The sequence below is a fragment of the Bidens hawaiensis genome, unplaced genomic scaffold (assembly GCF_021521415.1).
Source record: "Bidens hawaiensis isolate Kalapana, Puna unplaced genomic scaffold, B.hawaiensis_p1.1 tig00046993_1, whole genome shotgun sequence".
NCBI lineage: Eukaryota > Viridiplantae > Streptophyta > Magnoliopsida > Asterales > Asteraceae > Bidens > Bidens hawaiensis.
The window spans coordinates 5,931-20,756 of NW_027498405.1; the positions used below are offsets into that span (position 1 = coordinate 5,931).

Consider the following 14,826-nt stretch of genomic DNA (forward strand, 5'->3'; position numbering starts at 1 on the left):
AATACATTTAACTAGCTTTTGCTAATTGACAAAACAAATCACATTGAAACAAAACAAATCTCATGAATACAAATGAAATCACCGTTTATCATTAAACTAAGCTTTAATTATTCATTATACTTTCTTAAAATACTCTTATCACCCCAAGTCAAAAAATGACAACCAAGAGACACGAGGGAGTAGATTAATAAAAAAATATTAAAAAATATATTTAAAAAGGCTAAAAATATAGAAATGATTATTTTGACTTGAAAAAGTATTAAATTGACCCCTCTCATTGCATGTGGCTTTCATTTCTCTCAAGTTTAAATCAAAGGCAATATAATGCATATCCTCACACTTCACATGAGCCCATCAACATTCAATCTTTAAATTCAATCACACACATCAAACCTTATTGCATTTATTTCATCAACCACCAAAATTAAACCAAACCAAACCATTATTTAGTCTTCAAATATTTCATCAAAACTCTTCTTTGTGTTACCATCTAAACCAAAATATGGGCATTGAAACATGGCTCAACAAAGTCAAGCATTCCATCACACATAGTTTCGACTCGGTTCATCCGGTTAAGCGATCTAGACTCGGCGTTTTGGCGTTCGAGGTCGCGGGGATCATGCCCAAACTCACCCACATGTGGCAACTTCTGTCCGAAAAAAACATGGCCCGTCTTCGCAACGAGTCGATAACTTTAGAAGGCGTCCGAAAAATTGTCTCGACCGACGACACGTTTCTTTTAAGCCTCGCGTGTGCGGAAATGGTCGAAAACCTCGTCGTGGTGTCGAAATCGGTCGCCCGGCTAAGCAAAAGGTGCGAAGACTCGCATTTGCGGTCCTTCGAGTCGTTACTCGACGGGTTCGCCAACACGGGGCGGGACCCGCATAATTGGGTTTTGGGCTGGAAAGAAATGGAAGCCCGAAATAAGAAGATGGACCGGTATGTCACGGCTACTTCCGCGCTTCATCAAGCGATCGAAGGATTAACCGTTGTCGAAAACAACTTAAAAAAAGTTGTGAATCACAAAAGTGACTACACTTTGAAGCAACAAAAGATTATTGATTTGCAACAAAAGTTACATTGGCAAAAACATGAGATTAAATGTTTAAAAGACAAGTCTCTATGGAATAAAAGTTATGACAATGTCACATCTTTGTTAGTAAAATCAATATTCACAATTCTTTCAAGAATTAAACTCATGTTTAATATTAATCATGGGTACCCTGCTTCACTGCCTAGAAGCCTTTCGGCTTCGGCCACGGTTTACCCATCGGTCGACACGTTAAATTCGTTCAACTTCGTATCGGGTCCATTAGCCAAAAGTGCAAAACATCAAGAAAAAAACCATATGTCACACGGGTTTTTCGATATAAACTCGAAGATATTAAAACCGTCATCGACAAGTTTAGGCGCGGCTGCACTCGCTCTACATTACGCCAATTTGATCATTGTCGCGGAAAAAATGATAAGGTCACCTCAACTAGTTGGTCTAGACGCGCGTGACGACATTTATTCAATGTTGCCTAGTAGCATTCGTGTCTCGTTAAGGTGTCGGTTGAAAGGAATCGGGTTTTCAGCTAGTGATCCGGTTCTGGCTAGCGAGTGGAAGGCGGCTTTAGGGAAAATATTAGGGTGGTTGTCACCATTGGCTCATAATATGATGAAATGGCAAAGTGAAAGGAGTTTTGAGCATCAAAAACTGATGCCGAAAACGGGTGTTCTCTTGTTGCAAACGCTTTTCTTTGCGGATCAACAGAAGACCGAGGCCGCGATAACCAAGCTCTTGGTCGGGTTGAATTACATTTGGAGATTTGAAAGAGAAATGAATGCTAAAGCCTTGTTAAGTTGTGGCAATTTCAAAAATGTGCAGAAGAATATCAGTTAAGAAAGATGTTTTTTTTTAATAACTTTTGAATTTGATTATTTTTGGATGATATAGATTAGTATGTAGAGTAATTGAGCTGAACCAAATTTAGATACCATGAAAGATTTGTGTTTTGGCTCACTAACATGATGATCTGTATATTAGAATACTTTGTGTTTGTAAAAGTTTATTGTTTTTGAGTTATAGTTTTTATATAATATTATATTATTATGTAGTTTATTATGTAGTTTTGTCTTTTTGATACTTTTCACCCGGCGTAATACGTCGTGGCAGCTCGCAAATTACTAGGGTTGAAATCCAAGTGTCGATCTAACCCTAGTGCTACTACGGTGGGTCGACACGTATTTGGTCGGTATCCAATACGTTCGTTACGGTATACACACCATTGGTAAAATTTGAGCGTTAAAACCCAAAAAATTAATTTGTTAAATTAAAGTATAAAAATCAAAATATTTTAAACGATGTTTATTTGGTCGGCAAACCCCGACGGTTCCCAAGTGTTGTCGGTCTCGGACATTGAGGCAATAATTCGGCATGAAATTGGTCGGTTTTGATTATTTGTGTTACGGTACCGGAGCTAAAAAACGAAAAAAAAATAAAATAAAATTGAGGTGGATCAATGGCCAATTTGGGGGGGGGTGTCGGTCAGTAAACTTGCGCTTTTGGTAAAACCCAAGCGTTGTCGTCGATCACGGGCATTGAGACGCGGGCCTGCGTGAATTTGGTCGGTTTCCATGAGGTTTATTGTGCTAACTGAGAGAAATAAAAGTTTCGCTACTTCGAGAATCATATAACACAGTTATATGTTGTAAATCGAATATGATAACTGAGAGAATTGTGATAATACATAATGTTTAAAAGTTAAAAACAAGAGAACAATATAAATACGTGTACTTCATGCTCTTTCTTTGATTTTATCTTCTTCGCAAATTGGTTAAACTTGTACATATAGCATATACTTGTGCACGAGCATTTAGATTAAAGGGTATAAATACCATCTTCTTTTTTAAATAAATCTTAAGCATATTGCAATTTGAATGCAATGTAGTTAACATATTATTCTAGGTCATCCTTTCTGGGACTATTGCATCAACGCACGTTTAACTTGGGAGTTTTTCTCTCACCTACAACGCTTTGTTGACGCATTAGGTTCACTATTCTTTATGAACTCAACATTTTTCTGTCAATATATGATGAGAGATTAGTGTTGGTCACGTGTCAAGTCAGATCATCTTAAGCTCAGGCTCAAAAAACATATGATCTGGTCCGGCTCAGACTTGATTCTTATTATTAATTATGTGAAATAAAGGTACAAAAATGTATTGGATTACATCGAAACAGAAGGCAAGCGGGCAACAAGCTGCGCCGCTACCCCTTTTTGATTCTTATATAACTCGAGGACGAGCTTCCGGTAAAGAAATATTATTATTGGGTGTTTGATAGTCATTAAAAAAAATTATTTAAAGTTTGTAGCAGCAAAACGAACAAAACTCGTCATGGGCTTATTATGTTAGGCAGGCCATGGCACCATGCCTGTCTAGTGGGCCCTCATCATGGTTAATATAATGATGAATAAAATCTTTTTGATTTGGTAATTGGTATTTGGTACCACGCGATTATAAAAAAAATAATTTATCATCTAACCTATCTTGATTCTTTATACTAAAAAAATATGTATTTTTTTTTTCTTAAGAAACTAAGGTTAGTAGATTGAAGTATCAATAAGTTTTGTTTAATATTTATCATGGATTTAAAAAACACGTTTTATATTTTATTTTTTAAAAGAATTTGATACTTTTTTCACTTCTGTTGAATTAACTGTTAATTTATTAAGTACTATTCCAGTCAAAATAGGCTGTAATGAATTTCCAAAAACTTAATAAAAATACAATGGTCCAGTGACATTTTATTAACTTGTTTTATAATTAATTTAATTATGTAGCATTCATCAAAATGAATGAAACAACAATATTTCTTCTTCAAAATGAATATAAGTAATATAATTTAAATATTTTCATTCAAATCCGTCACTCATTTACCAACACTTTCAAACAATTTTGAATTGTCACGTTTCACAAATAAAACTATTATACGCATGAAGCTGAAGTTTATAGTCTTGTAGAAATCGGTTCGTCGAATAAGCAAACATTCTAGCATATGTTACCTAGTCGGTAAAGTCGTGATCGACAACCTGCTCCATTGCTGCTAGCAAGCTACTTAATTCGATCTCTTTTATTGTTAATTTTATAAAAATATATATATAACAAATTTGATGATAATGCAAATCTGAAATCATAAAATCCTAGTGAGATGGGCTGGTGAGTAGGTGGGCCCAGAGCCCAGCCCAACTGGCACATATTAAACGAAAATGGTTGTTAAATTTCAAATAATAATCATAAACTTTCATAAAAATTGCTCTAATTTATACCATAACCAAAATTAAATAAAGCAAAATCCTAAAAATAGCAATTCGCCAAACTTTATAAGAAAAGAGACTGTCAGTAAAACAAATATCCACTGTCATACCTGGTTACTTAAAATGCACGAATTATTCATCAAAAGTTGATTCCATCCCAAATGCCACCTGCTTCACATCAAGTATATAATCAGCATATTAAGAAAAAGAAAATGCATTTTCACTGATCTTATAGAGCCTAATAATATTTCAAGCAATTTATGTTCAAACTAATATATGTTAAATTTTAAATAAATTAAGCATACAAATAACTGAATTGCGTCCAACCATTTATTATCACCTCACATATATCATTTTTCATGATTTAAATAAATAAATAACTTTTTCAAATTTTATTAAAAAATCATACCTTGAAAGTCTTCTTCACCATGAGGATTCAATAATCCTACATCTGCTGCCAGCTTTCCGGAATAACTGTCCAATAAATCTAAAACAAAATACATATGATTTAAAATTCAGTTTGAGTTGGGTCAAATAATGGATCAAAACAGACAACTAATATTTGGTAATTTCGACCCATTTACTTATGAATGGGTCGAATTAGCCATTTTATGCAAAAAGATAAAAAAAATGTAAGAAAAACTTAGATTATTAAGGTAGTTATATTGAACACATCTTTTATCTATAAAAAACGGAAAATTGGACAAATAGTGTTTCTGGTTGACTTGGCACGTTTCGACTCGTGACCCAACAATAACAAGTAGGAGTATGCATGGGTCGATTTTAAGCTCAAACCAAACCAAAACTGATATTATGGTTTTCGATTTTTGAAACCTTTCGTTTCTCCATTTGGGTTTGGTCTCAATATTTGCCACTTCGGCTTGAAAATTTTGGGCTGACAAAAAAAATACCCAAAATAATGAATGTGGGCCTAAATCTTTTTGTTAGTTAACAATTAATTGATTATATACATTTGGGCTAAAATATTTGGGTTACACTACTTATTAAGTTCTTATGAATCACTTAAAATACAAAACAATAAATGAAAGACCACAAGTTCGGTTTTTGTTGGTATTTTATTATATGCAAAACCTAAACCGAACAAAAAGTTCATTTTTTACAAAAACATAAAGCTAAACCGTCGATTTTACACATATCAGAGAAAGAGATAGAACCTGAACCAATAGAGAAATCATCTGTTAAATCCGACAAGCTGATGCTTCTAGGAAACCTAGACGAAGATGAACCGGGTTCAACGATCGGGTCATTCACGGGCTTCGGGTTAGATTATTCACCAACAAAGAAAGGAACATTATTTGCAGGATTGTACATAAACGCACATTCGTCATTCATTCCATTCACAATTCCCACTTGAATTCTGATTCATTTGTGGGATTGGTGACATATCAATGCTAGATTGCATGCTTGGGTGAAGTAGCGGCCCACCATTAGCGAGTCCGCATGGTAGTTTGTCAATTACTGATGGATGCATATTCTCTATGTTTATAGCTTGTGAGGTAGATGGTGCATAACATGAAGAGTTTTGAAACATAACTTGTGAGGTAGATGGTGCATAACATGAAGAGTTTTGAAACATAACTTGCGAGGTAGACAGTGCATAACGTGAAGAGGTTTGATTAATAGCTTGGGAGGTAGATGGTGCATAACATGAGGAGGTTTGATTAATAACTTGTGAGGTAGACATGAAGAGTTTTGATTCGCAGCCTGTGAGATAGACGGTGCATAACGTGTAGAGTTTTGATTAATAGCATGTGAGGTAGACGGTGCATAACGTGAAGAATTTTGATTAATAGCCTGTGAGATAGACGGTGCATAACGTGTAGAGTTTTGATTAATAGCTTGTGAGGTAGACGATGCATAACGTGAAGAGTTTGGGTTCATAGCTTGTGAGGTAGATGCTCCATAACATGAAGAGTTTTGATTCACTGTCAAATAAATAAAAAAATATATATATGAGCAATGGAATAACTTATAAATTTTCCATTCCAGATAATATTTTCTGAAATAAAAATAATTAGCAGGAATGGAAACAATTAAAGCGGATCCAAAACTAATATTATTAATTATAATTATAATTATAATAATTAATTAATCATTAATTAATAAAATTATTTAGCTAAATTTTTTAAGAAAAATATCTAAAATCGAACAGTTATCTAAAACTTAAAAAAAAAAAAGAATTTCGATTTTAGCTCAAAACCTACTCTAACCGTTACAAGTGTTAGAATATCTTACATGTAGAAAGATGAGTCCCATTAACAAATGGAACTGAAGTGCTTCCAGTGGTGGGATGCTTATGCTTCAACTCTACTTGTTTATCAAGATATTCATAATAACCCTTGAAAAATTTCGAATTTTGCTCCTCAAGCTTTTGCCACACTGAAAGATTTACATATTTTTAATTATAATAAATTGCTAAAATCGTCCTTGTGTTGTGATCAATTGTGCGATTTTCGTTTAAAAAGTTTATTTTATGCAATTAGATATCATTAAGGTTTCACACTCCTTCTCAATTACAACCAAATCACTAACTCCGTTAGTTTTTTAACGTTAACCCAGGATCATTTATGTCTTTTTTTACTTATTTGTTTATTTTATTATTATTTACACTTCAAATAAAATAAAAGCAATAAACAAAAATAAATAAAATCAGATTTTACCCACCCCCCCAAGGGGGTGTTTGGGATTGTTAATTTTCACCAACTTATAACTTATTAACTTTTTGAAAAGTTATAAGGTGTTTGGATTGCTTATATCGTGAGAGGAAAAATTCTATAAGTTACACTTTTGTAACTTATTAACTTAATTGAGGTAAAATAAGGAATCCGAACACCCCTTAACTAAAATATAGACCCGGTTAGTAAATCGAATTTTGCCTCGTCATCGTCATCTTGATTTATGTCTATCATTTATGTCTATCATTTTGGCACTTTACTATTTTAATTATAAAGTGACGAACACACTATTAAGAATATAAGAAAACATTACCGAGACTTGTAAACCTTGTTTCTATGTCTGCTTCTTTTTTTAACCGAGCTACGGTATATTTTTATTCATGCATAACATATTACACGTTTTAATAAGACATTCTACCTGAATAAAAAAATAAAACGGCATTAAATTTAAATAATAAAAAGTTACATTTATAAATCTTACAAACAGTAACAAAACTACATCAAATGTTTAAAACATACCAACGTTAAATACTCAACAAGCGTGTCGTTGTCCTCTATGATATTCATCTTTCTTCAAAATCACAATCAAATAAGTCATTACATAAACAATATGGGTTCAAACGAGTCAATAAATTTCACGCTGCACAATCGAGCTCAAGCTGACCTTAGACTCGTTTAAGATTTTTCTCAACATATAAAAATAATTGAAAACATATATAAATTAATTAATAAATAATAAGCAAGCCGTACTCAAGCCTTAAAAACAACTCATAAGCGGAGCTCGAACTTTAGACAAAGAGCTTGAAATCATTAATAACTATGTGAGACTAATGTTAGTTTGAAAGAACAAGTACCTACGGTTATTAAGTATTAAATCATAGTATAATGTGTAACGAATTTGACAAGGTTGTGTTATAACAACAATTTAATACGATCATTTTGATAACAAAAATTTAACCGAAAAGGCGAAAACAATCAAATCAAAAAACTCGAAAACCCAAACATCATTGATTCATTGACAAACATCACACAGTTTAAGCTTCTACAACTTCATCATATATTCATAACAAAAAACTATCAATACGATCACTAATTAAAAAACGAACAGAACTAAAGTTGTAATATTTATTTACCTTGACACACACGGGATTGGCTTTGAATTCTTTCTACGTAATGTTTAATCTAATAGAATTCTGCATTATATATTTATAATGAAAGGAATGGGTTTTAAGTTGGTGTATCTTTTATATATATAAAATAAAATAGAGAGAATCTATATATTTTACATAGAACTTAATTGAAGCAATATTACCTTATAGCAATAATATATGATGTATTATTTTCTTTCCTTTTCATTAATGGCCTAATATAATGAATAATTATCTTGTGAAAAACTTTGGAAACCAATTGTAATTATCAGTTTTTTTTGTTTCCAAACATAACTGTCACGTGGATAGACCAAAAATAAAATCGCAAAAACCTTCGTATTTTTTCAAAGTTATGTGGTATTTAAGTTATTTATAAGTTTATAAGTTTATAAATAAAATTATAGTATATAACTTAGCCCAATGTTCGAGTCTATAATGCCTCTCAAAAAGGATAATTGAAAGAAAATTGATCCAATAAACTCGTAAGTTATTTAATATCGCTTAAGCCTTAGTTATAATGACGCGAACCCGCACCAAAGCATCAAGCCATCAATGCCAACTAGGGGTGAAAAAAACCGAGCTTAGCTCGCGCTCAAAGTCGGCTTGCTTTTTTACTTAAATAGGCTCAAGCTCGGGTCGTTTAGAGCTTAAATCTCTAACACTCAAGCTAGGTTCATGAGAAAATTTTCAAAGTCGGTCTCGGCTCGTTTAGAGCTTTATTTCTAAAGTTCGAGTTGGGCTCTTGAGAAATTTTCCAACTCGGCCTCGGCTCGTTTAGAGCTTTATTTCGAGTTCAGCCAATAGCCTTACGTTGCATCTTACATGTATTATCTACTCTTAAGGATCACATAGTTTGCATGGTTTTTACCTTATAAGTTATACTAATTAATGCATATAGCTATAGCATCTGCTCAGCATGTATTATACATCTTTTTTTGTTTTAGTGATAAAGCCAGTAACATAAAAGTATAAAACCAACTTATTGCAATCATCATATATAAAGTCCATTTTGGCCCGGTCATATAAACTAAGAAAGAACAAAGGTTCACCACAATACCGATGAAACAAGTTACTCGTTCTAAACCAGAATAACATCACACAGTTTAAGCTTCTACAACTTGATCATATATTCAAAACAAAAAACTATTAATACGATCAATAATCAAAAAACGAACAGAACTAAGTTGTAATATTTATTTACCTCGACACACACGTGAATGGTTTTGTTTGAATTCTTTCTACGTAATGTTTAACCTAACAGACTTCTGCATATATTTATAATGAAAGGAATGGGTTTTAATTTGGTGTATTTTTTATATATATAAATTAGAGAGAATCTATATATTTTATATAGAACTTAATTAAAGCAATATTAGCTGATAGCAATTATATGTAAACTATTATTTTCTTTCCTTTTCATAAGGCTCATATAATCCTAAGTGTTCTAGGGCGACATTCTCACTGTATTATCATCTTTTTTTTATTTATTTTTTGCTAAAAAAAAGATATAACAAAAACATCAAAGTTCTTATTTTTAAGTTCACAAAAGTATCAATAAACCAAAACTTTGTACTAATTTTTTTTATTTTTTTAAACAGTTAACAATATTCTTTTTTATAACATAAAGTCAAGGGTCATGCATAATAATCTCAATGCATGCTACATCAATAGATACATATTCCACTTAGTTTATAAACACTAGGATTTCTACCTCATAACTTAATAGTTAATACTATTTTATGCATATAACATTTTATAAGCATGTATTATACATCTTCTTTGTTTTCTATCTTGCAACTTAGAGAAGTAATAATGCGGCTTAGATAAAGCCAACTTATTGCAATCATCGTATATAAAGTCCGTTTTGGAAGGAAGAACGAACAAAGGTTCACCTCAATATCAATAAAAGATGTCATATGTAAAGCTCGGAAGTAAGACCAGAGGTTCACCTCAATACCAATGAAACAAGTAACTCGTTCTAAACCAGAATAACAACCGGTTTAAGTAGTGGATTAAATACATAAAATGTGCTCGTTAGGGAGCTGCATCGACATTATGCCATCCCTTAGTGCACGGTGGAATGGCCATGAACTCATCAAACTCCTTCACGTGAATGTCGCAGCATTTCCACTGCACCGTATACATGGTCACAAATAAGTTATGTTAAAAAGGTAACAGAACATACGAAAATAATGTTAAAACCACCACAAAGAAATGCTAAAATCTTACCCCTCTCATACGATCATGGAAAACAGCGGGACCGGGATGGTGAGCGCAAGCAGTGTCATGATTATCGATTTCTTTGAAAGTTTGACCGCACCCCTTGTTTTTGCAAATTTGGGGCTGGTTTACGTCTACAATTTTCTTTACCGGAGGCGGCTTCACACTTTCCTGCGGATCTGAATTGCCTTCCTCAACTTGATATGAAGGTTTTGAATTCGTATCCTTAACCTGTGAGCCTAATATAAGTAAAAGATTAATATTTTAACAGCTAAACAGGTTAACTTTCAAGATAAATTTTGAATAACAACTAGGCCTGGCAAACGGGTCGGGCAGGTTCGGTTTACGGGTTAGGGTTGGAACACGATTTTAAGTAAAATCAGTTCGGGTCAAAACAGGTTTAGCCAAAATGGAATCAGGTTAAAATGAGTAGTTTAAGAAAAAAATTACCTACTTACCCCCGGATTAAGATGCTGCAGTTTAGAATCACCCACCTACTCCCACATCGGGTTAAAATGAGTTGTTTTCAAAAAAAACCCCACCCCACCCCACCCTACCTCAGGTTAAAATGAGTCGTTTTAGAAATAAAGGTACCCACTTCACCCCACTCATACCAAAGTTAAGCTAAGTCGTAGATTAAAAAAAAAAAGGGTGCCCAACCCACTCCGACTCCTGGGTTGAAATGAGTTGTTTTGGAAAAAAATACCCACCCCCACCCCACCGGTGGAAGTGGCAGTGATGGTGCCGTGGTGAAATGTCGTTGGCGGCAGGGGCGATACTGGTGGTGGTCGCAAGCGAAGACAAACGAAGGTCATTAGTGGTGCTAAACAGCTAACCCATTTTGACCTTTCTTAAGTTAAAAGTTTTATGACAATTATCCGTTTAATTTGGCCCGTTGACTAATTTAAGGTAATCCATATTGACCTATTGACTAATTTAAGGTGACCCATGTTGACCCATCGAATGTTTATTTGTACCCAAATGAACACATTTTTTGAACAATGGGTCAAAGTTGCCACGTGTAGAATAAACCAAGTTGAGTAAATTGAGTAAGTTTTGATTCAAACCATGGTCAGAACAAAAGAATCCTTGGCGGCATCTAGGACAAGCTTCTTTAGCTGACACATTAGTCGCTGGAGCTGATGATTTGATTGCTGGCTTCGGAGCAGCAGGAGCCTTTGCTAGCACCGGCTTTTCAGTTGTGTGTTTACCTGTCTTGCATCTTCAATGAGAAAAAAAACTAGTGATTAACAGACATAGTTAACAACGTGTAATGCAACAATACACATACAATACACAAAACAGTATGATTAAAAATAAACAGCATTGCAAAAAACGCACCCGGGAATTTCAAGAAATATACTGAAATCATGACTCCTTTTCTTGCAACAACTCCACTCTTTCATTCCATCATGAAAAAAAGGCTGAAAGACAAGTAGTTAACATTTGTGTATAGGATAAAATAAAGACATTAAAAAATAACATTAAAGCAGAAAGATGATGGAAACTTACTCCCTGAAGAATTAAAGATGTCCAGTCAGTAAGTATGGCCCATAAACACAAAACAAACGAATTAGAAAGCTGAGAAACAAATTCAGCAACAGAAGCTATGATAACAGAAATACAATTACAGTTAATTACTTAAATGACAAGATTGTATCAAAATAATGGTTAATGATCAATAAGTGTATAACTAACAAGTTTCACTGTATAGTTTTGCGTTAAGAAAGAACATAAACATAAAAACTTCCTAGCTTTGTAAGAACAAATCAACAATACATATAAGATATTACATTCGCATAAAATGGTAAGCTAAGTAATAATTCCTCATGTATATTCATGCTTTTTCCTTTCATCTTCTTAGAGATATATTGATCCATTGACCTAATAAATTTCTTACAGTGCTTGCTATAGTTTAAGTGGTATAACTTAGGGCATTTTCAATAAAATTTGAAGTCATTTTGCTACTTTCTAGACTGTTATAGTGCCATGGCTGAAATTGAGATTTCCTCAAATCATGTTCAACAACATATACTCTGTGTAAGTTTAAATCGTATAACGCAAACATCCAAATCGAGGCTTAAAATTTCCAAAATCCTCTATATCTCGGTAATTCGACATGACTAGAAACCAGATTAGAATCTCTAGAAGAGTAGCAGGGATGAGTTTCTTTACCAAATACTGGTACTGTACCGAACAGGTGCTGGTATTTGTTTATTCATGTTTTCGGTATTGGTACCGAAACTAAATAATCAGTAAGTTATTCGATATATGGTTTTAGTGTTTACTGATTTTCGTTATGGTGCCGATCTCATCCCTATGTTTGACTACATAAACTCTGTATAAGTTTAAATCATAAGTTTAAATTGTATAACACAAGCGTCCAAATCACGAGCTAAATTTCCAAACTCCTCTATATCTCGGTAATCCAACATAACTAGAAACAAGATTAGAACCTCTAGCAGAGATGAGCTTATTTTTACCGAATACGGCCAAATACAATCGGTGACAGTATTTGTTTATTCATGTTTTTGGTATCCGTACCATTTTGTTTCGGCATTTCGGTGGTACTGGTCCCGACCAAACACAATTGGTACCAGTCTTTGTTTTTTCACTTTTCAGTATCCGTACTGGTATTTGTTTTTTATGTTTTCGGTATCGGTACCATTCTGTTTCAGTATTCTCAATGGTGCCGATACCGACCAAACACAATCGGTACTGGTATTTTGTTTTTTCATGTTTTCAGTATCGGTACCATTCTGTTTCTGTATTTTAATGGTACTGATACCGACCAAACACAATAAGTACCAATATTTGTTTATTCATATTTTCAGCATCGGTCCCGTTCTGTTTCAGTATTTTCAATGGTACCAGCACCAATCAATACAGAACCAAAAAATCTATACGACATATGGTTTTACACTTTAACTGGTTTTCAGTATGACAGTACCTATCTCATCCCTAATCTCTAGCAATCATTATCCTAAATTATGAAATCAATTACTAATGTACTCTAACAATAGCTCAATAGAAACACACATGTTAACCTAAAATATATTATGCAATCAATTACTAATGTACTCAACAATAGCTCAATAGAAAAACACCTGTTAATCTAAAATAAATTATGCAATCAATTATTAATGTACTCTAACAAGCTCAATTCAAAAACACCTGTTAACCGAAAATAAATTATGCAATAAATTACTGATGTACTCAACAGTAGCTCAATAGAAAAACACCTGTTAACCTAAAATTATGAAATCAAGTACTAATGTGCTCAACAATAGCTCAATACAAAAACACTTTAAACTAAAGTAAATTATGCAATCAATTACTAATGTACTCAATAATAGCTCAATAGATACACATGTTAACCAAAAATAAATTATGCAATTAGTCAATTACTAATGTGCTCAATAGTAGCTCAATAGAAAAACACCTGTTAACCTAAAATTATGAAATCAAGTACTAATGTGCTCAACAATAGCTCAATACAAAAACACTTGTTAAACTAAAGTAAATTATGCAATCAATTACTAATGTACTCAACAATAGCTCAATAGATACACATGTTAACCTAAAATAAAATAAATTATGCAATCAATTACTAACGTATTAAACAATAGCTCAATAGATAAATCAGTTAACCTAAAATTATGCAATCAATTACTAATGTACTCTTAACAATAGATAGATACAAAAACACCTATTAACCTAAATTTTATTTAATCATTTACTAATACTAATGTCCTCAGCAATAGCTCAATAGATAAGCCTGTGAACCTAAAATTATGCAATCAATTAGTAATGCACTCTAACAATAACAATAGCTCAATAGAAAAACACCTGTTAACCTAAAATAAACCATGCAATCAGTTACTAATGTACTCAAAAATAGCTCAATACATATCAACATGATGATAACGAACGATCTGTTAATCAATTAAATAATTAACTGAGAAAAGTGAGAGTGACTAACCGATTCGTGATACGTGCAGGAGTCATCAGGATTATCGTCTTCGGTAAACGTAGCGTTGCAGCCAATCCTCTGACATCGAAGCTGATTCGCCATTGCTTTGCTTTGATTTGATTCGATGGACGCTTCTAGTAGCACCGGAAGTTGATTGACTCCGGTGTACGACTGACTCGTATATTTATTTATTTCTTGTAATTGTAATTGTAATTTTATTAATAATTTGGGCTCGAACATGATGATGATGGCCCAAACTTTGGTATTGGGAAAATTAACATGGTTCCGGATCTAACCCCGTGTACCTGGCTCGTCGGCTTGTCGATATGAATCATGTTTCAGTTTCTTAAAGAAATCGAATCTGGACTTGTTGGAACCGGTTCCACCTCTATCTTGTTAATACACGAACCCAACTCGACTAGAGGTGCACAAACCGGTTTAAAACTCAAAACTGGTTTGGGTTGAAACCGGTTCGGTTTGGTCAACAA

At 33.3% G+C, this 14,826-nt stretch overlaps 2 protein-coding genes across 3 annotated transcripts; one reads left to right on the forward strand and one right to left on the reverse strand.

Moving 5' to 3' along the window:
- The first annotated feature begins 442 nt into the window (after positions 1-442).
- Positions 443-1,885, forward strand: LOC143596768 (protein PSK SIMULATOR 1-like). The gene has a single exon (XM_077075456.1). It carries the CDS (start codon positions 503-505, stop codon positions 1,883-1,885), a length of 1,383 nt encoding a protein of 460 aa, XP_076931571.1. The 5' UTR covers positions 443-502.
- Positions 1,886-10,014: 8,129 nt separating this feature from the next.
- Positions 10,015-14,449, reverse strand: LOC143596770 (cysteine and histidine-rich domain-containing protein RAR1-like). Of its 2 annotated transcripts, none has more exons than XM_077075457.1 (5): positions 14,344-14,449; positions 11,707-11,789; positions 11,433-11,587; positions 10,375-10,604; positions 10,015-10,275 (listed from the first exon to the last, which is right to left on the reverse strand). In XM_077075457.1, the coding sequence occupies exons 1-5, from the start codon at positions 14,371-14,373 to the stop codon at positions 10,180-10,182; spliced, it is 594 nt and encodes a 197-aa protein (XP_076931572.1). In that variant the 5' UTR covers positions 14,374-14,449; the 3' UTR covers positions 10,015-10,179. The 2 variants fall into 2 exon arrangements, with proteins under 2 accessions (XP_076931572.1, XP_076931573.1); XM_077075458.1 differs by lacking the exon at positions 14,344-14,449 and adding an exon at positions 11,878-11,978.
- Between the last annotated feature and the right edge of the window lie 377 nt (positions 14,450-14,826).